The sequence below is a fragment of the Lepisosteus platostomus genome, chromosome 8, assembly GCF_059453375.1.
Source record: "Lepisosteus platostomus isolate fLepPlt1 chromosome 8, fLepPlt1.hap1, whole genome shotgun sequence".
NCBI lineage: Eukaryota > Metazoa > Chordata > Actinopteri > Semionotiformes > Lepisosteidae > Lepisosteus > Lepisosteus platostomus.
The window spans coordinates 43164049-43186236 of NC_142618.1; the positions used below are offsets into that span (position 1 = coordinate 43164049).

At 36.7% G+C, this 22188-nt stretch overlaps 1 protein-coding gene across 43 annotated transcripts in view; it reads left to right on the plus strand.

Annotated features, from left to right (window-relative positions):
- Positions 1-22188, plus strand: part of LOC148657372 (immunoglobulin kappa light chain-like) — an 83482-nt gene that overhangs the window by 43922 nt on the left and 17372 nt on the right. For 4 of the 43 annotated variants that reach the window (XM_088643563.1, XM_088643573.1, XM_088643585.1 and 1 more), the window contains exons 1-2: positions 3060-3175; positions 3262-3555. The exons of 25 other annotated variants lie outside the window; for them this stretch is intronic. In XM_088643563.1, coding sequence (XP_088499689.1) covers positions 3130-3175; positions 3262-3555 — 340 coding nt within the window. In that variant the 5' untranslated portion in view covers positions 3060-3129. Of the gene's footprint in view, positions 1-1205; positions 1266-3059; positions 3176-3261; positions 3556-4476; positions 4585-4678; positions 4997-8293; positions 8515-9292; positions 9400-9488; positions 9810-14139; positions 14194-14309; positions 14638-19891; positions 19959-20046; positions 20368-22188 lie in introns of those variants that run through there. 14 more of the 43 variants (XM_088643592.1, XM_088643588.1, XM_088643589.1 and 11 more) reach the window with 8 other exon arrangements.

The following is a 22188-nucleotide window of genomic DNA, read 5'->3' on the forward strand; positions in this document are numbered from 1 at the left end:
TTCAACACTTTGTTAAAGGGGAACTGCAATGTTATTATTCTATTCTATTCTATTCTATTCTATTCTGTTCTACTCTACTCTACTCTACTCTATTCTATTCTATTCTATTCTTCTTTACATTGTAAAGAGGCAGGCTTGTGAATACAGTACATCTCTTTTAATCCAATAGAAATATTGCTGTAAACTTTGAGACAGTTTGACCAAGAAATGCTACTTGCTTGTTTACTCTGTATGCAGATCACATTGGAACATTTATGCAATTAAATGTTTGCTGTACTTATTCACTCATACATTAAATTAAATTAGTCATTACTGTGACTAGTGAGCAGGAAGGGCAGCATCATGTTGCAATTTGTGGGAACTCAAATGCTAGTTTGCGACAATGTGGCGACTTACAGTACTTTCACAAAATTCACAATTTTGTGCTTAGTTTGAAAATGTTTCTATACCATCAATGAATTTATTTTGTTAACAAGATTTAATACTGATCTTAGAAATTGGGACTGCAGTTCTCTTTTAAATACCTTTCACCATATCAATACACAAATACTTCTTAGACTTATTTGATTCAAGTGGCATGACTCTTATATTTTTATGTTTTATTCACAGTTTTTCAAGACAGACTACAGGTAAATAGTTACTGAGTAATTCAATAGTAATTGAATCAAATCAATACAAATAGTATGTGATCACAATTTTTGACAGAAAACCTCACACTAACATTAGTATTTTGGACCACGGAGAGAAGTACAGTATATAACCATACTGTAAGTATTCAGGACCTCAGTTTAAACAGTGCTTCCTTTAGCACAATCCTACAGGATTTGGCTTTTGAAGTGTAATTTCTAATTTATTAAATTTATTGGATTCTTAAAGTCCTCTAGTCAATGTTTTTGAGCATTTAGAATTCTGCATAGTACATTTGTGAAGCATCAGCAATGGATGGAAAGAGAATATTGATGATCATGAACAGATATGTAAGTAAAGCATAAAAATGTAAATTCAACTGTTTGCAACTCTGAAACAAATTGGTATCTGATCATACCACAGATAACATTTATAATGCCTCGGAAAATGACAGCAAAGTGGAGACTTTTGAGATTGGTTTCTATGTCACAGTCACTTCCTGTCAGAGCTCAGCTAAAACAATTTCTATGTATGATACTATAATGTAAGACATACTGTACAAGTGAGGTGTTAAGTGTTTCAACAAGTTGGAACAATGCTGCAGGGTTCAAGCATTGCTATTATTTCCTTTTTTCTGGGTAAGTGAACTTTGGTCTAAGAAAAATGTTTGAGGCTGCACCGATTAAAAAAGATCAATTCATTCCTTCGTTTTTTTTTCATTGCAGTTCCAGTTACAACGTTTTATTTGGAGCAGGATAAAATAACACTTACAAAAGAAGCTGGCAAAACTGCCCGCATCACCTGCAAGTACGTAGGCTCGGGCTTTGACTCTGCTATTATCCACTGGTACCAGAAAAAAGATAAAGAAGGGATGAGACGGATTCTTTACATCCAAAACAATGATGAAGTTTTCACAGCAGGCAGAAACAGCAACTCTGAGAGTGAACTTACAATAGCTGATGTACAGAGCAGCCATTCTGCTACCTATTACTGTGCCTGCTGGGACACCCACAGTGAAAAATGTGTCACAGACTGTCTGTACAAAACCTCCAGCCTGACTCTCAGAGGCAGTACTTTAAATCAACGTCAGAAATCTCAATACATGTTGGAATTGGCACCATTCTTCAGTTGAGGTCGTGACAATCCATAATCATCAAAAATCCCAATCATGGCCTCCTAATAATCCACATCTTGGATTGGTTTCACTACTCTTTTCTCCTTCTCTAATGACAGCTGTTTTGTGCTTAGTGTACTGGTGCGCCTTGGCTGCCATTGCATCATCCAGGTGGGTTCTAAACATCCCCGTTACTTGTAAAGCGCTTTGTGTGGAGTGTCCAGAAAAACACTATAAACAACAAGTGTACTGTATGTTAATTCAAAATAAAGTTAATCATGTACCAGCTTCAGTTGTACAGGGGAAGTGGCTTTTAAAACACCACCATAAACTAATATTCAGAATATTTTCACAAGACGCATCTCATTTAAATTGTAGAACATCGACAGAGTACTAAGAGGAGCTGAAAAAGTTTTTTTATAGGCTGTGCCATTTTCAATTATAATAAAATAAAAGCAAAATAAAGCAATATGTTGCACCACAGAAAAAGAGGAACTGAGACGGACAGGTTCCGCAGACATCTGCTCTTTACTTTGCATGTCTTGGAACTGACAAAGCCAGGCAAAAACCCACCAAGGCACCTAACTGCTGTAACACAGTAGCCCCAAAACATAAGCGCAACAGCATCGTAAAATGGACGCTGTGTGTGACATAATACAATACTCTTCAGTCATCACTGTATAAGTCTCAAAAGGCACCTCTTGTGAGAATAAGGGTTGAGAAAATCTTGGCCCTAAACCTTGAACTGAAAAAAAGCCCTGGATCATTCATTGGTATGATAATCAAACCCAAAACGTTGTATTTTCTCCTCTTGTTCAACTTTTACAGTTTACAGTGAAATACAGATATATAAGGTATTTTACATCCATTTTTTTCATTACTCTGACAAGTTTCTGTTAATTCAAATAAAATTTGATATCACACTATGTTTTCAATATATATGGCCTTTTAAAAAAGAAAACTGTAACATGATCTTTCATCACTTAAGAATGTAAAATGCAAAGAAATGTTCCAGAACAAAACTGAGACTAAGGGAGCTGATAATAAATGCAGATGAGTTTGCAAAAGTTGGACTACTTAGACTTTCTTTAAATTTAGCAATAATCACCTGTCCTCCTTTCCACTAGTTTTAAATGCTTTTGCAAAGAATCTAATCATTTAACAACAGTCCATCTATTTTCATTCACTGTGACAGTTTATAATCCCCTGATCATAGAGGACTCATATACAACTCATACCCCCTCAAAGAATCCACAGTAGGAGTGTGGACCTCCGAGATTGGTTAACGTCACAGTCATTTCCTCTTGATGCTCAGTAAAAGTAACCAGGCAGTAAAGAAAAAAGTCGAGTGCTCACACACATGAAGGCATTAACTGAGAGAATAAACCATGGTTCTGGGTTCAGTCATCACATTTCTTTCCGTACTCCTCCTCAGTAAGTGAAGATTTTGTTACACATGTTTCTTTGTCAGTGAACAGATTACTCGAGTCACCTCTCTTTCTTTCTGTTCTTCATTGCAGTGTCAGTCACACCCTCTGATGGACTAGAAACAGTCACGAAAAAGGATGGCAAAACTGCACGTATTAAGTGCAAACTCAATGACATGACCTCTTGTAACAGCTACATCCACTGGTACCAGAAAAAAGAGAACGAACCTTTTAAGAGAGTTCTAATTGTGACTATTGCAAGTGGTGCAGCTACTCCGGACATCCCTTCTTCAGGTTTTGAGTCTGATGGAAAGGAATTTCTTAAAATAACCGCTGCGAAGGACAGTCATTCTGCCACATATTACTGTGCCTGTTGGGTCTCCCACAGTGATACAGATGCTATAGGCAGCTCGTACAAAAACCTCAACAATAATTACTGTATCACAGCTCTAAACAAAGCTTTGGATCAGCTGAAACCACACTACAGTACACTGTATAACAGTTCCAGGAAACTATAACGTCTAAGCACTTGATAATCATTATAAACCACATCCAACACTCCAAACCTTTCTGACGACTTCTATATGAGTCAATTAATTCTACAATTCTTTTTTTTAAAGGTTTTAAGTTTTGAAAGATATATTTTAGGAAAATATTGTTCATGATAAACCTATAGTACACTTTTTCAATTTATTGATTTCATTGGATGCTTAAAAGTTTTGTAGTCCATGTTTTTCAACATTAAGAATTCTAGTAGTTCAGGTGGGTAGCTGCGTCAGCATGGGTAGGCTGCAAAGGAACAAGTAATAGGTTTATTCCATGCTGACAAAAAGAAGAAAGAAAACATGTTTCGGCCGTGAATTCTTCTTGAAGTGTGAGCCTTCTTCAGCTCACACCTGAAGAAGGCTCCACAGCTGAAACGTTGTGTTTTCTTTCTTCTTTTTATCAGCATGGAATAAACCTATTACTTGTTGCATTAAGAATTCTAGTTAGTGTACAAATGTGAAGCATCAAAAATGGATTGAAAGACAATATTGATGATCAAGAACGAAACTGTATGTAAAGCATAAAAATATGAAGACAGTACAGTATGTATAAAGTAAAAAACTCTAAACTTTCTATTCTTGAAGAACATGCCTGTTCTTCTAGGATCTAAATTCAAAAGTCTGTAACTCTGAATCAAAGTGGTGTCTGATTGTATCAAGGATGACATTTATAATGGCTCAAAAAACAACAGCAAATCAGATTCTTTTGAGATTGGTTTCTGCGTCACAGTCACTTCCTGTCAGAGCTCAGCTAAAATCATTTAGAACTATGATATTGTACAATAGGACATACAAGTGAGGGGGTAACTCTTTCATCGTGTTGGAACCATGCTGCAGGGTTCAAGCATTGCGATTATTTCCTTTTTTCTGGGTAAGTGAACTTCTGTGTAATAAAGATGTTTGAGGCTGCACCGATTAAAAAGTTTAATTCATTCCTTTTCTACTTTTTCTGTTTTTCATTGCAGTGCCAGTTACATCGTTTTCTCTGGAACAGGATAAAATAACCGTTACAAAAGGCTCTGGCAAAACTGCTCGCATCAACTGCAAATACAAAGGCTCGGGCTTTGACTCTGCCGTTATCCACTGGTACCAGAAAAAAGAAAACGAAGCAATGAGACGGATTCTTTATATCCAAAGTGTTGGTGGGACACCTACTTATGACAGTGACAGCGACAAAAATGTTTTCACAGCAAGCAAAGGCAACTCTGAGAGTGAACTCATGATAGGTGGTGTAAAGAGCAGCCATTCTGCCACTTATTACTGTGCCTGCTGGGACACCCACAGTGAAAAATGTGCTGTAGACTGTCTGTACAAAAACTCCAGCCTGACTCTCAGAGGCAGTACTTTTAATAAGTTCTAGAAACATCAATACTTTTTTTCCAGAAAATATTATTACATGAATATTATACTATTGTTGCAGATGATAAGAGCCAATGCAATTCACATGCCTTTCCAGTGTATTGATTTTCTTATTTATTTGCAGTGATGGGCTGAAAACTCTGTGATCCAGTCTAAGAACCCCTTTACAATTTTTATTTTATTTAAGAATATAATGTAGAATCCCATGTTTTATATGTCTTTCTCTGCACACTTGCTGGTTATATAAGTCTTACTGAGAAGCTGGGAAGAATTGATTAACAATGTTTCCTCAGTGGTGTTTTCTATCTGTCAGCTTTGTTAATCCCTCATGTCAAATGTTCATTGATTTGCTGCTCATCTTTATCTGTCATATATTGGACATACAACATACAATTATATCAGACTTATATAAAATGATTATTATATGAAGCATGTACAGAGGGCTCTCCATTTATTGTGCAGAATACATTTTTCTATCTTTCAGAAATGTTAGAAAAATATTATTAGGGCAGACTATGAAGTGGTAAGCACAACTCTTTTATGCACACTTGTGTCTGACCTTGTCTTAACACCTACAGTACATACAACCAAAATCAATGGATGTACAAATATACACACCACCATTCTGGTCATTGGTCTATTGGTTAAGATGTCAAGAACATAAAAATTGGTTAAGCTCACATATTAATAATAAAGCTTATAAGGAATTCTTGGCCCAGATAATGAAGGTGCCAGGACAGCTCAAAATAAAAATCAGATAACAACAACAATAATAATAATATTTGCATCCTTCTTTTCATTTCAATGGATACCCAGATTTACATTATATTTATTCATGTGTCTTTTCCCATAGCCATATTATATATTTTATTTTTATTTATCTACTTTTTTTACACAACAGAAAGCTACGGGGCCCCTGCCATTAGGGATTACAAATTTGGTCTCCACATTGGACCAAATCAGTGGCACCAAAAATGAAACATTTGGTAACTGTTTAGTAACATCTAAATTCAGGACAATTTGGACTTTTTTTAGAATACTACGGCACCGAGCACTTTTAAAGGGTCCTTATTCCTCACAACAGGCTCTTTTTAACTCCCAGATCCATGAGTGCACCCGCAGGCCAGACAAATCAAGACAGTCATCCTAAGAAATGTCCCATTTCATGACAGTGTTTCCTTCTCCCCCTCACACAAAAGTTATCACCATAACACTGCAATTGTCATCAGTGCCCACCTGACCCACAGGACACATGAGACAAATTATCCATGTGGGACACACTCACAATACTGTTCTAGAACCCCCTGGACCACAGTTACCAAAACAAGGTCCCCAAAGGAGAGGGGCAACAGAATTATTTTCTGAAACCACGTGAGTGAACAGATCACGCAAGCCAACTTTCTTTTTTTTGTTCTTTATTGCAGTCAGTCACACCCTCTGAAGGAATAGACACAGGTGAGAAAAAGGGAGGCAAAACCACAAATATTAACTGTAAACTCACTGACATGAAGCCTGGTGAGAGCTGCGTCCACTGGTACCACAAAAAAGAAAACAAACCTTTTAAGACACTTCTTTATGTGAGTACTGGAAGTGGTGCAGCTGCTCGTGACTTTGCTTCTTCGGATTTTGAGGCTGACGGAAAGGATTATCTTAAAATATCCGCTGTGAGGGACAGTCATTCTGCCACATGTTCCTTTGCCCGTTGGGTTTCCCGCAGTGATACAGATGCCTGGGGCAGCTGGTACAAAAACCCTAACAACAATTTCTATATCACAGCATTAATCAAAGCTTTGGATCAACTGAAACCACTATACAGTAAATTCTAACGTTCCAGGAAATTATAACGTCTTAGCACCTGATAATCATTACAGACCACAGCCAACAATCCAAACTTTTCTGACGACACGTCTTTCTATTCTTTGCTTTTTCTAAGGTTTTATTTTTGACAGTTATATCTAAGGATAATTTGGTTTACGTGCAACTGATATTACACTTTTTCAATAAAATGGATAAAATGGTGTTTCAAGTATTTTTTTTTACAAATGTGGCAACATAAGACAATTGTTCAAAACAATGATTCATTCCATCACTAGTAAGGAATTTCAAATCAAAGTAATGACCTCAGACGTTTAACATCTATATGAAACCATAACTCTAACTACCAGAACACAAACCATGTTCATGAACAGCTTAATTACCATTCACCATGTCTATACACAAATACTTCTTAGAATTCTTAGATTCAAGGGACATGGTTCTTACTGTATATTTTTCATAGTTTCATTCACAGCTTTTCAAGATAAACTACAGGTAAATAGTAACCACAATAGTCATTGTGCCATAAATTCTCTTAATAATTTGATGTGTTTTTTTTTGTATCTGAATAAAATCAACCTTAAATACAAATAGTATGTAAATACAATTTTTTAAAGAAAATCTCACGCATTAGGATTTTGGACACTTGACAGAAGTATATAACAGTAAGTATGCAGGACCTTAGTTTAAACAACACTTCCACCAGCACCTTCCTACAAGATTTCGCTTTTGAAGCATAATTTCTAATTTATTGATTTTATTAGGAAGTTAAAAAAGTTACAAATGCTTTTTAGCATCTAAGTGTAGTTGGTGAAGCATCAGCAATGGATTGAAAGACAGTATTGATGATCATGAACAGAACTGTATGTGAAGGATTAAAATATGATAACAGTCTGTATGATGAACAAAACTGGTAGGTGGAAACATTCCTGTTCATTTTCTGTAACATAAATTCCAAATGTTTGCAACTCTGGGTCAAAGTGCTCTCTGATCATATCAAGGATGACATTTCTAATAGCTCGGAAAATGACAGCAAATCACATTCTTTTGAGACTGGTTTCTGCGTCACAGTCATTTCCTGTCAGAGCTCAGCTAAAATAATTTAAAGCTATGATACTGTACAGCAGGACATACAAGTGAGACAGTAACTCTTTCAATGAGTTGGAACCATGCTGCAGGGTCGAAGCATTGCTATTATTTCCTTTTTTCTGGGTAAGTGATCTTTGGTGTAATAAAGTTGTTTGAGGCTGCACCGATTAAAAATCTAAATGTATTCCTTTTCTACTTTTTCTGTTTTTCATTGCAGTGCCAGTTACATCGTTTTCTCTGGAACAGGATAAAATAACCGTTACAAAAGGCTCTGGCAAAACTGCTCGCATCAACTGCAAATACAAAGACTCGGGCTTTGACTCTGCCGTTATCCACTGGTACCAGAAAAAAGAAAACGAAGCGATGAGACGGATTCTTTATATCCAAAGCGTTGGTGGGACACCTACTTATGACAATGATGAAGACAAAAAAGTATTCAGAGTAAGCAAAAGCAGCAACTCTGAGAGTGAGCTTACTATAGTTAATGCACAGAGCAGCCATTCTGCCACCTATTACTGTGCCTGCTGGGATACCCACAGTGAAAAATGTGCCATAGATCGTCTGTACAAAAACTCCAGCCTGACTCTTAGAGGCAGTATATTAAATCAATTCCAGAAACATCAATAGTTGTTTTCCAGGAAATGGCACCACATGTACTGTATGTGACACTACTTTTGCAGTTGAAAACAGCCAATGCAATCTACATATCTTTCCATTTACTGATTTTCTTTAGTTATTTATTTGCTGTGATGGGTTAAAAGTCACTGATACAGTACGTTCTAAGAACCTGTTTACTATTTTCATTTTATTAAAGTATCTAATATAGAACCTTCTGTGTTAGTTCTCTTTGTCTGCCTCCTTGCAGATGAAAGAAGTCTTATTGTAGAACCTGGGAAACGATTTGATTAACAATGTTTCCTCACTGATCAGTCAACTTTGTTTTTCCCTCATGACAAATGTTCATTGATTTTTTGCTCATCTTCCTCTGTCTTATATTGGACATACAACTGACAATGATATAAGACATATTAGACACAAAATTATTATATTATGAAGCATGTACAGAACGTCCTTCTTATGCAGAATCATACTGCTGTTAAGCAACAACAATAATAATAATATAGTATTTCCATAGTTATTTTCATTTTCTCGGGTACCCAGATTTACATAATGTTTATCCGTGTGTCTTTTCCCTTAGCCACAGTGAAGTCTTTTTTTTAGTTAACCACTTTGTTATACAACAGGAAGCTGCGGGGGCCCTGTGATTGGTCGTCAACATCACAGTTAAACCCTCTCACAGTCACATAAAACTACAAACTACACCAGTGACAAAGCATTGTCACTGCTGTACACACTTACCTACGGTAGAAACTATCAATCATGTTTCTGGTGACCTGCACTGGTTTTTTAACTTTTTGGTTTGGTAAGTGATAGTTTCTTTACTTTGAAAGCTACTGTATGAAGGTTCAAGTTAATGATTTTCATGTTTCTACTATTTCTACTGTATTTCAGTGGCAGAAACAGCAATAACCTTGAAACAGGACCAAGTAACACTAACTAAAGGTACAACCAAAACTGCAAGGATCAGCTGTAAAGTAAATGCAGAAAAGTTTGGAAGAGAGTATATCCACTGGTATCAGCAGAAAGAAGGTGAAGCTCTGAAAAGGATTCTTTATATAGCTGGAACTGGAAACCCCACAATTGAAGAAGAGTTCAAAAAAGCAGGTTTCAGCGCAGACAAAATTACTGCTAAAGAAGAGTCCAATCTCATTGTAGCAAGTGTGGCAGACCGCCATTCTGCCACCTACTATTGTGCCTGCTGGGACACTCACAGTGACACAGGCACCACAGACGGTCTCTACAAAAACAACCAACTGTGTGTGACTGATCTCTTCCTGAGGCAATTTAACCCTCCTGTTCCAAGACACATATGATATGTGACATAAAATATGATTTCCGATTCTTTTTAATTTCTTATAAAATGTTCATTTTCTTCTAGGATTTCTTTTTATTTTGAAGAGATTTTGGAACAAATTGCTTTGAAACTGAAACCATTTCCCTAATGTATCATTTTGTTGGAAACACAAAGTTTTTTTGTTCTGCAATAAGAAGAAATCGGAATTAGAAATTCGTTAAGAGTAACATGACAGAACACTAAGCATGTAATCTACAGTTCTATAAGGACAAATGTATTATACCTAGTTTCATTAATTTTCGCTAGAAAGAAAGCCATTTTGAAATGCAATAAAGCAAACTCTTCCAAGAAGCTGACAAATTCATATATTTAATTCATTTCTATTAAGATTGATATTTGATACACATATCAGTGCAAAATTCTTACCAACACTCTCCCCATTCAGTCTTAGGCACAATTTTTCAGACCAGCTCTTCATGGAATTACTGTACATAAAGTCAGTATTTGATGATTTTTATAGATCAGGTAACAGACTGCCCCTTGATAACCTCAACTGATTACCCTCACTTGTTACAATGCCCTTGACTGCAGTCTTATCAGAGCTACCCTTTGGTTATTGCACACAGCACTAAAGCATACAGTATTTACAATCGATTTCACATCAGAATATAAGAAAGGTTACAAATGAGAGTAGGCCATTTGGCCCATCTAACCCATTTCTTAGTAGCTAATGGATCCAAAGATCTCATCAAGCCATTACTTGCATGAAACCAAAGTACTGCCTTCAAGCATAAGGCTGGATAGCTTATTCCATACTATCACATCCCTTGTCTTCTCTACTTGGTTTTAAATAGACTTCCACATGGTTTCCACTTGTGCCCTCTGGTGCCCTTCATTGTGAAGAAGTCCTCTGGCTTGACGTTGTCAATGTCTTTGAGAATTTTGACAACATAACATCCCTTGTTTTGAATTCTACACATTTAACAATGTGGCCTAATATTGGGTTTGCCTTTTTTATTTAAAAAAAAAAAAAGAATCAAACAATCAGTGCCAAGGGATGTTGATTATTGGCAAAGCACAGGACCTCTGTTGGCACCACCCTGGGGCCTTGGTTTGGACATTCAAAGAGGGAAGAGCGCCACCTACTGGTCCACCAGCACCATTTGCAGGAGAAACTTAACTTTCCTTGAAGGTTTCCCATCCCATTACTGACAAGGCCCTACCTTGCTGAGCTTCTGACGTCTAACAAGATCAACCTATGAGATGGTAATGCTGAACATGAACACTATGCTTCATCCATATCCATATATACAGTATGTACAGTATTATAAAAAATTCAGTGATTAAGGTTGTGTTGGCACAGTAGCATGGTGATTAGTGTTATTGCCTCACAGCTTACAGGTCCAAGGTGAGATTCTTGCACTGGCCTGTACTGTATCTGTGTGCAGAGGGCATATTCTCCCCATGTTTTACATGGGTTCTCTCTGTGACCCTGTCTTGGTTCCGAGTAATCACATGCTCTGTTTACTGCTTTCTGCTTTGTGCTTGAACAGTACATACAGTAAGTATAATGTGGTAATGCAGGTGAATATTAATACATTTGTGATATGCTATTTTAAAGGTGTCTTTTAGTTGGAGAACAGCTCCAAAGGTATTACAAATAACATTTAAAAGCAATAGCAGAATTCTGGATTTTATACAATTAAAAAATTTTGATGGTTCAACATTTAATTTCGTTGCAGTGGATTCTAAAAAGGCTTCTGGCCCGCAGTTTGCTTGCCTTTATTATTGTGAATCTCTAAATGTAGAGTATTCAGAAAGGACCTGAAAAACAAATTTCAGTTTGTAATAAAATGTAACAAATTAGAAAATACATTAATATAATTTTAATAGGAGAATACTTGAGTTGAATGAGCAGTTGTCCCACATACTGTAGATATTTTTCACTGACTCCTTGGTTTAGGTCTTCGTGTGAGCGATGAGCAATGAAATCTCTAACCCCTGTAAAGAAAACCCACCTCCGTCCTACTAAAAGTGAGTAGTGGAGTTCCAAAGAATAGTTTCAAGAGCTCTGAAGTGCCGTAGGTGAGTCACGCTGTCCCTCTGATTCAATTAAACAGTGGTTCTCAAACTGTGGTACGCGTACCGGCAGTGGTACGTGGCGTGCCGCCAGGTAGTACGCCAAATGACCCTGGAACTGTGTTGTGTGCGCTGAAAACATCGGGACGGGTTTTCATATTTTGTATTTTTATACGTGTCGAATACGCAGCCTACGTACTACGATACAGTGCGCGCTAATACTTCAGTGGACACAAGAGATACTCTGTAATTCTATACCACTCTATAGGAATGCGTGCTACGGACGCAAGTGACCAATTGTATTTAAAAAAGCTACTGTATCTCCAGCAAATAGGGAGAAAGGAGAATCTGCGTGATTTTGGAACAATGCCAAGATTGCAAACACAGGAATGCATAGAAATGCGTGCAACGAACGCTGGTAATCTTGTGAGCACAGGAAAGCGTGAAAAATAACAGAAAAATATTTAAGAACTGTTCGAAGTTAATTTGAGAAAAATACACCGAGCGTCTCTGTGTTTCTCTCCCATGCGCATGAAATAAATACTTAAACACTGAAATAAAAACGGAAACGTGGAAAAATGCAAGCTTGCGGATTGCTAAAGCAGGTAAGCCCCACAATATTGTGTGTGGAGAAAAAGCTGCTGAACAGCTCGACCTGCTGCCCCCCCCTCTCCCGAAAGACACAGTCATTCATAGAATTGTTGAAATGAAGGATTATATCAAAAGTACGCTGACAGCGCGCGTTAAGATGAGCAGATGTTTTTCACTGCAATTAGATGAGTCTGTAGTCGATTTGGCCAATTTGCTCGCTTACGTTAGATACGAGTTTGAGGGTACGTCCCGTGAGGACTTTCTGTTCTGTAAGCCGCTGCCAACAGGAACTACAGGAGAGCACGTATTTCAGCTTCTGAATGAATTTATCGGAGAGAATGGCATCGACTGGATAAAATGTGTCGGAGTTTGTACAGACGGTGGTAGAGCAATGACAAGCCGACACAGGGGTGTAGTTGCACGAATTAGAGAGGTTGCTCCAGAAATTAATGGTTTCATTGCAACATCCACCGCGAGACCTTTGCCGGCAAGAAAACGCCTGACGATTTAAAATCTGTTAGACTGTTGTGAATTGTATCAAGGCTCGAAAAATTCATTCACATCTGCTTTGCTCGACTAAACAGGCTCACCCCTCTCACAGAAATGGTGCTTTTTTATTTTTATGTGTTGTTTTTTTTCTGTAAAACACTTTGAGAAGCCACATTTTAATATATCAAACAAAGTTTATTATTATAATATTTATTATATGTATGTGTGAGTGTGTGTGCACATGCGCTCATGTTGGTCATTGATAATTTCTGGGGTTCCTATGAGATAGTGACTTTTAGGTGGTACTTGGATGCTTTGGTTGGATTAGGGGTGGTACTTGGTCCAAAACGTTTGAGAACCACTGTCCTAAGAGATTGAGTCTCGTCTCCAGTAAGAAAACATACTGTAAGCAGAAGAATGGCCACTTTAGTTTATACCAAGTATTTAAATATCTGTCACCTAAACACTTTTAGCCTGAATAGAGAAACAGCTCGCATTAAAGTAACAGACATCATCTTGTTAATGATACAAATAATGCAACTAAAAACAACCAATTGGAAATAACTGTAAATAAAACATAATCAATACATTTTCATTTCGTAAGTGGGTATTTCTAACCCAATTACTATCTCTTTACAACGTTTTTTAAAGTACACAGATTTCCAGTGTACAAGGATCATTTATAAAAATGTTACTTATGTTTAACAACTCAATAAACTCGCTTAAGTAATGCCAATAAACGAAAACTTCCGTTGTAGAGATTTACACTTACTGTACATTATCTTTAAAAAAACCGCTCACGTGGATTCATACAAAACTTCACCTGAATGTGCAAAAACAAAATATTATTAATGAATAACACAAAGCCACACATGAAAACTTAACTACAAAGGCTCATTTAATACATCTTAAAATCAAATGATACAGCAGCAAGCTAAATTCTCTGATTACAGTGATGTCTGGTGGCGTTTATGATCCTTCGAAACATACTGTAGTCTCTTCAGATTGGCTAACGCAGCGTTATCATTTCCTGCCTAAACCAAGTAATAACCAAGTAGCGCTTAGTATTAATCACACAAGCCTTAAATCAAGAAGAAACAATGTTCTCGAGGCCACACACTGTTATTCTTCCTTTTTTTCTAGGTGAGAATAGATCACATGCATATCTTTATCACTAAAACGCTTCAGAAATTATTACTACTACTACTACTACTACTACTACTACTACTACTAACTACTAATAATATTATGTTTTGCAGCGACAGTGACAGCGCTGTACTTGGAACAGGCAAAACCCACTCTGACGAGAAAGATTGGCAGAACAGCCCGCTTCACCTGCAAATTCTCAGGCTCTTCAGACTTTGAGTCCGCTGCTATTCACTGGTACCAGAAGAAAGAAAACGAAGCAATGAAACGAATTCTTTATATACAAAAAGCTGGTACGCAGCCGGGATATGACGACGGTAGTGACAGAGAGCTTTTCAAGGCGAATAAAAATACTAACTCCGAGAGCGAGCTTATAATAAACGCTGTACAGAGCGATCATTCTGCCACATATTACTGTGCCTGCTGGGACACCCACAGCAAGTCAGATGCTGTAGGCGGTCTGTACAAAAAACCCAGCTGACTCTTGGATGCATAATCAGAAACCAGGTACCTCGATGCCTCAAAGCAAAAGTTTCAAGATTATTAAGAGATTATTACCAAGATTAAGTACAACATTTTGGCGTCTCCCTGAACAAATTGAAATATCTCTCAACTAAATGTTCCAATGTATAGTTTTGAAAAAAAAAAGATGTCCAGCGCTTACATGGCTCTTATTGTGTTCTAGATTTTGTAAAACCTTAAAAATGCATGCAGTAAAACATGGACAGAATTGCATGTTTCAATATTGTTTGTGTGCAATGGGTCTAGTACCCTGCTCCTTAAATGTAGCCTATTGAATCCAATATAGGGACAAGCACACAATATTGATGCTTTTATTGTGGAACAGTGAGTTCTAGAGTGTGCTCTCACTACACAAAGCTTAAATACCTGCAGCTTCATACTTGCATGCCCAGTGCACAATACCGTATTTTCATTTTTCCCTCAAATTATCAGAATAACAATAAAAATGTACAGTAGATGTGGGTGGCAAGGAAAGAAAAACAATGTTGATCAAATATAAAAATGTAGAAAAATCAGTTTAAAGAGATTTTTGCTGGGTTAGAATGAAACAAATATAAGCCAACAAGAGTTGCTGTATAGTACATGGACTACTGAAATCCAAGACCCCTACATTGATATTTTCTTATCCTGACAGATCTGATTTTACACAGCAAGATCTGATGTAATTTATTATCCTAACCATAAAATCACAAAGCACAACCCTCAGGGACTGACACATCAAAATACTTCAGCCTCCAAAGAAAACAATATCTAGGTTGTGGAAACCTTACTGTACTGTACCTCAAGAAGAAGCCATGTTTGTGGCTTCATGTGTAATTTTGTTTTCTCTGTTTCTGGGTGAGTGAAGATAAGAGTGTTCATGAGTATAGAGATTAATGCATCTGATCTTCTCTCTGTTGTTTTCAGCAGCAGAGGTAGCAGTGACTCTGAAACAAACTACTGTACATCAACAGAAAATGAAGGACAAAATGCTCAGATAAAATGCAAAGTCCCTTATCCAACAGTATTAAAAAATACAAAACAAAGAACTCATGAGGATTCTACATTTACCTGAGGCTGACAAAGATTTCCGACATTTGGGATTCAGCACTAGAAAAAAAACAATAATAAAGGCAAAAATCATAAACTTGGAAATTACTACCGTGCTTTTTGGAACTCTCACAATCATACTGTATAAATGCCATGCTGAAGGTAGCCTGTACAAAAATCATTATAAAAAATTGTGTGTCTGGTGCGTATTAATATGATTTGACTCAAAGCTGGAAACAGCAATAGTTTACACTCTATTAGTACTCAATAATTGATTAACACGTCTGCTATTACACCCTGTTGACTTCCAATGCATTAAAGTTACAGGTGTTCTCTGGTTTTAACTCAAGAGCTGCCAGGATAATGGGGCTACTTCATCTTGAAGGAAAGATACAGTCTTTTTCTATTTGTAACTTCTGAGGTGTTATTATATTCCATAGTACTCACTCTGTCAACACGGTGTTAGTTTTTTTCCCCGATATATCTCTCTTTGGAACCCCTCTCTACTTTTGGAACCATTATCCCTCCTTCAGAATCAAGCTTCCATCATGGTCCTAAGAAAATCCACAACAGACCACAAAAAATCCCTAATATTCCCCAACACCAACATTCACTAATCCAGTGTGCTTCCTAATCCAGTACTTGCTACAGTATGGGCTATACTGGTCCAGTTAGAAGTCCTTTAGGTGCTTTTGAACATAGAAAGTTAGTTTTTTTGTTCCTCAGAACAAATACAGATTAAACTGTATTTCTTACATTCTAACAAATCACATACAGGTAAACTTGTTAGGACAACTATTAGAGCATTAGAAGAAGCAGACAGCCAATAACTTTATAGCAACACAAATAGAACAGTTTGTATAGAAAGATAATAAGTCCACATTTTTGCTTTGTGACTGTTTTATATACTGTACGTACTGTAGTATGTTTCAGCAGAACTATTTTTGATGTCCCCTTGTCTTCCTAAACAATGTTGCTACATTACTCCTGAAAACAATAAGAGACATTTAGCAATTACAGTCACATTTTTAACTTTAATCACAACAAGGCAGATGAAAAGGCTTATTTCACATTATTCTTTTTTTATTTTGACTTGAATTAAATGCTATGAATCAGCTATAAATGCTAGTTCTAGCAACAGTGCCAGATTGGTGAAGTTACTTTCTGTAATATTTTCCAAATAAGAATACATTGTGTTTAAAAAGGTGTTTTAAGACAGTTTGCATTATGATCACACCAATGCCTGTTGCTACATTAATGCTAGTATGTTTTTTATTAAAGATCTCCACACAGAATTCACAGATTTCAAGCACTTAAACCCCTATTTCGAGAGAAGTTAAAGGAAGTCTCTATACTTGTAGCCACTCTTTTGGAATAGTTCTTATTGTACAGTATATGAAACTACTGTAGTAATACCTTGAACTTCGAATCCTTTTGTAATAATTTTGTGCAAAATAAATAGGCTTTGGATGCAACAGTAAAATAGATGTAAGTTATTATATCAATCCAATTGCTAACAGTTCAGGGTTGCAGGGGAGCCAGAGCCTATCCCAGCAAGCAACAGGCCCAAGGCAGGGTATACGCTGGATGGGACACCAGTCCATCGCAGGGCAGAGAAACACAAATGGATATATACACTCACAAGGGACAATTTTCCCAGATGCCAATTAACCTACCATTACTGTACTGTCTTGAGACTGAGGGATAACATTTTCCTCTCATTTTCCCATATTTACCACTGTTCTTTTCATCTCCTTCTTAAATCTGGAACTTCACAAATATATGTGTAGATATTGGGTGGGTATTATGTATTTTCATTATATCTCAAATTGTCAAAAAACTGTAAGCATTGCAAAATAAAAAAGAGGTTTCGTGTGTAGCAAGTAAAGAAAAAGATTAATGCAATTTTCTTTTCAAACACAGTAAATCCACTGAATGACAGTGGAACTGCAACTGTAGGATATAAATAATAAATAAATACAAGGCAAAAATAAAAACATTCCAGAAGACTTCTTTTCACTGTGCTTTTAGCTTTGAATCTGTGTGAAGCAGGGCCTTTAGGGATTTGTTAACATACTGTATCAGCCACTTCCTCTCTGAGTTCATACCAAATACCTCATCTGAACCAAATACCGCAACCTCATCTGAGGAAATTAACTTTTAAGTCTGGCTGTAGCCCTTACATGAACAAGAAATCATATTTCTGGCGACATGGCTTTCTCTTTTTTTAAGTAAGCAAAGGTGAGATTCCAAATACTTTGTGCTTCACTAAGCACTTCAGTTTACAGCTTTATTCTCCTTCCCTCTTGTTCACAGTGACAGAGGCAGCAGTGACCTTGAAACTGCACCAGTGACGTCAGTAGAACTCCTATACATTGGTACCAGAAAAAAGAAGGTACAGGTCTGAAGGGCATTCTATATACCAAAGAGCACCTGTGTTTCACACCAATTTCAGGGATTTGGGCCTTAGTGAGGACAAGAATACCGCTGTGACAACCTCCAGCCTCATCACAGGACACCTCAATGACAGCCTCTGCTACCTACTACTGTGCCTGCTGGGACTCTCATAACAATACAGATGCCACAACCAGTCTGCACATAAAACACCCCCAAGCATTGTGCACCTCAAGCTTAATAATATGATATGAATCATTAACAGTTGTTCCATGACCTTACACATCCATTTGAGAGAAATCTCAATCATCAAATGCCTGTGTCTGCACAATAAAAACATCTGGAATCCAGGAAAGCACACTGTGAAGAAACCACAGGTTTGTTCAAGATGTAATGTACTGTAGCTTCTTAACCCATCTGTTGCCAGATTCACCCAAATTAATCATCACTTCTTGAGTGTTACAGTTTCACTCAGTTTACCTTTAAATTAAGCAAAATACATCTAGATTATGCTAATAATCTGACATAATATCGCTTTTCATGCAGGTGTCAAATCAAAAGTTACTTTTTAAGCTGCTAAAATACTAATGAAGACACACTTAAAAGAAACATGAAAAACCAAGTTCCTACATTGCTAAATGTAAAATTGCATCAAAGTTTTATACAGTGCAGTATGTGACAAGTTTCCTTTTATTTTATTACTTTTTTTAATAGAACATGAAAACACTGTAAAGTTGCCCTAAATCTATTTCAAAACTGAGACTACAAAAAGTAAATTAAAAACTGTAGTTACACACATCTTTTTTCCAACTTCCACCTCCAAGTTCAAAATTTTAGATACTGTAATCATCCAAGCATTTGGGTGTTCTTTAATTTTATAATTTCAAGTAAATCCCAGCATCAATTTATAGAACACAACAGACAGAATTCTTGCAAATCAAATTGTGAATGATGCTGAGATCAACCCAAAAATTTCCATTATTTTTTTCTGGGTTTTTTTCCTCAGTGGCAGAGGCCAATTTCACATGATGTGCTTTAAATATACGATTTGTGAATGTCTCAGTCAAATGCTATTCTTCATCAATATAATAATAATCACATCATTCAAATTAAACATAAGAATATGATCTCTATTACAGTTTTTACTTGGTCATTGACCCAAGTAAGCAAACAATTATTTCTATGTAAAAATTTAAAATAAACATTCACTAGAAGGAGTTTCCACTAGCATTATAAGTGATCCTGTCATCCCCAACATATGTTTATGAACAGTTGTTCCTTCTAATATAAAGTTAAATGTAATATTTTATTGTCTTAAATTAATAAAATGTATTAACTGACACTTTTCATAGATACAATAATTCCTAAAACCGTTTTCCCCTCAGATGTGTCTTCAATGTCTAGCATCTTAAGAAAAACCTTATTGTACTAAAATAAATGTAATTTGGATGTTGAGAAAACAGCAATATATATAAACTTTAAATGCAAAAGAGAGTGGCTTCAGAAAGCCAACAACTTCATCATCAATCCCACTGATGTGTTTGTTAAACACTAAAGCTCCTCAAATACCACTCAAATACCTGCTGCCTGCCCTGAATCCACAGTGCGATCTGAGCTACTTCAGGGTCTGATAACAATACAGCGAAACGTGGCTGTTGGAGATTGGTTAACAGATTAGTAGTCATTTCCTGTCTGAGTTCAGTCAAAATACGAGCCTGTAAGGAAATTAATTATGTTTACCTCTAGAGAAAAGACTTTACACAGGCAAGAAGCAATGATACCGATATTGTGTGTAACATTATCTTCTGTTTTTCTAGGTGAGTGAAGACCACACTTCTCACATTAGTAAATGCACAGAGCCTGCAACGTAGCTTTTAATACCTTTTCTCCATTTTTTTTTCTCAGTGGCAGAGGCAGCGGTGACTTTAAAACAAGAAAGATTAACATTGACAAAACAAAAAGACAAAACCGCCCGCATTGGGTGCAAAGTGGAAGGAACAGAGCTCAAGAGTGCATATATCCACTGGTACCAAAGAAAAGAAGGGGCAGCTTTCAAGAGGATTCTCTATGTGCCTGGAGAAGGACAAATCCAGGTTGACCCAGAATTCTCAGACTTAGGCTTCAGCGCAGACAAGAACAGCAACGATAACACCTGCAGCCTCATCATAGAGAGAGCACAAGCCGACCACTCTGCTTCGTACTATTGTGCCTACTGGGACTCTCACAGTGACGCAGGTGCCATAAGCAGCCTGAACAAAAACTCTGTGCTCTGTGCACTTCCATTTTAATAATATGATATGAAACAAAGTCAAAAAGCTCAACGCAGTTATTCCAGAAAATTCAAATCTATGAAAGCTTGTTAATACAGACATCTGTATTAATTTCTCACTGAATCAGCAACAGAAACATTAGATTCTAAAAGATCACAGGGTGAAAACTACATTACAAATGTTTTCTGACTCATTAACCATTCTGTTATCACACTTTCACGTGTCTTTCATTATTAATGAAATGACTAATCCTGAGATTATCCTACTAAAGGTGCATTTCTGCGATTTTAATTCTTTTAAAATCTGTTTTTGAACTTCAGATTTTCATTTCTCGTATAGTTTGCATGATTGCTTTAACCAGCTGTAAAATTGCAAAGAGGGAACATACAGTAAACAGGCTATTTGTTTTCAAGTCTCCCTTTACAAAAGCAAGCAGAGAAAAGTTAATCAAACCACCTGTCCTTTCCTGAAAGAGTGACTACAAGTTGATGGGACAATTCTCTTAGAATGTCTCATCTGTTGTTTTACACAAACCCTCTTTGAACTGCCTGAGGTCTACAGAGAACTGCAGTACAGTATTGTAATTAATACTTTTAGAACTTGCTGGAAACTGGAAAAAAATCTTAACCAAGAAAATAGAAGATTTTAGCTTTCTAGATAGTGAAATTCTTTCACAGATCTGATGTGTTAAAGAATCAGATAATACAGTATCTACTGTATAACCAGATGAATAGGTACTGTAGTGTTGATTAGAATTGTGAATCAATAGTAGTAACTGGGATTCATTCAGTCAGTTCATTATGCTTAGAAGCCTGATTATACTAAAACCTCAAGAGGCTTTTCTTGGTAGGCAGTTGCTACATTTGCATTGCATTTCTGTGTCCTGGATTATAACATGCTGTGGTTCTGTCCCAGTGCTGGGCCTCACCCAAAGTTTTGTGAACCTCCTTTAAGAAGCAAGGGCAATCTTTTTCAAATATTGTTGAAATACCATGGCTATATGATATATATTATAGCTATATGATATGGCTACTAGCCATACCTACTGTATATACTGTATTATGCATATGGAGACATGAAATCAATAATATCACTGCTTAATGCAATACCTGGTACATTTCAACAGTTTATAAAATAATCAGTTATGGGACTTAAAGTAGATGTCAAATGTAACTTAGAATCTCTGATCACAGCGCTGACAATGGTTGCCATGTGGTAGTTATAATCCCTTAAGTGAAGAAAAAAGCATAAATATTGATGATCTTCAGAGAGTAATTAAAACTTCAGTTCCAGTAACAACAGGAATTCTATTAATATTTCCTTTCAGTCTTCCACAACGTTTACAAACCACCTTCTGATTTCAAGCTAAATGCAAAATGTGCACAAGATCCATCCATTTCAGGGTGGTGGGGGAGCCAAAGCCTATCCCAGCATGCAATGGGCACAGTGCAGTACACCCTGGATAGGACACCAGCCCATCGCAGGGCAGAAAAACAAACACAGACACACTCACACCAGGCCCGGTTTCCCCAGAAGCTAATTAACAAGTCAATTAACCTACCAGTATTTTTTTCAACTGTGGGAAGAAACCAGAGAACCCAAAGGAATCCCACATGATATGAGCAATATGATATGCAAACATAAAATGGCAAAACTGTACAATAATAATGCACAATCTAAACAATTGCATTTCTAACGTGCACTGAACATCAGGACCCCTGAAATACTGTAACATTTTTTCATACTGTCATCTCAGAATCTGCACAGTAAGATCTGA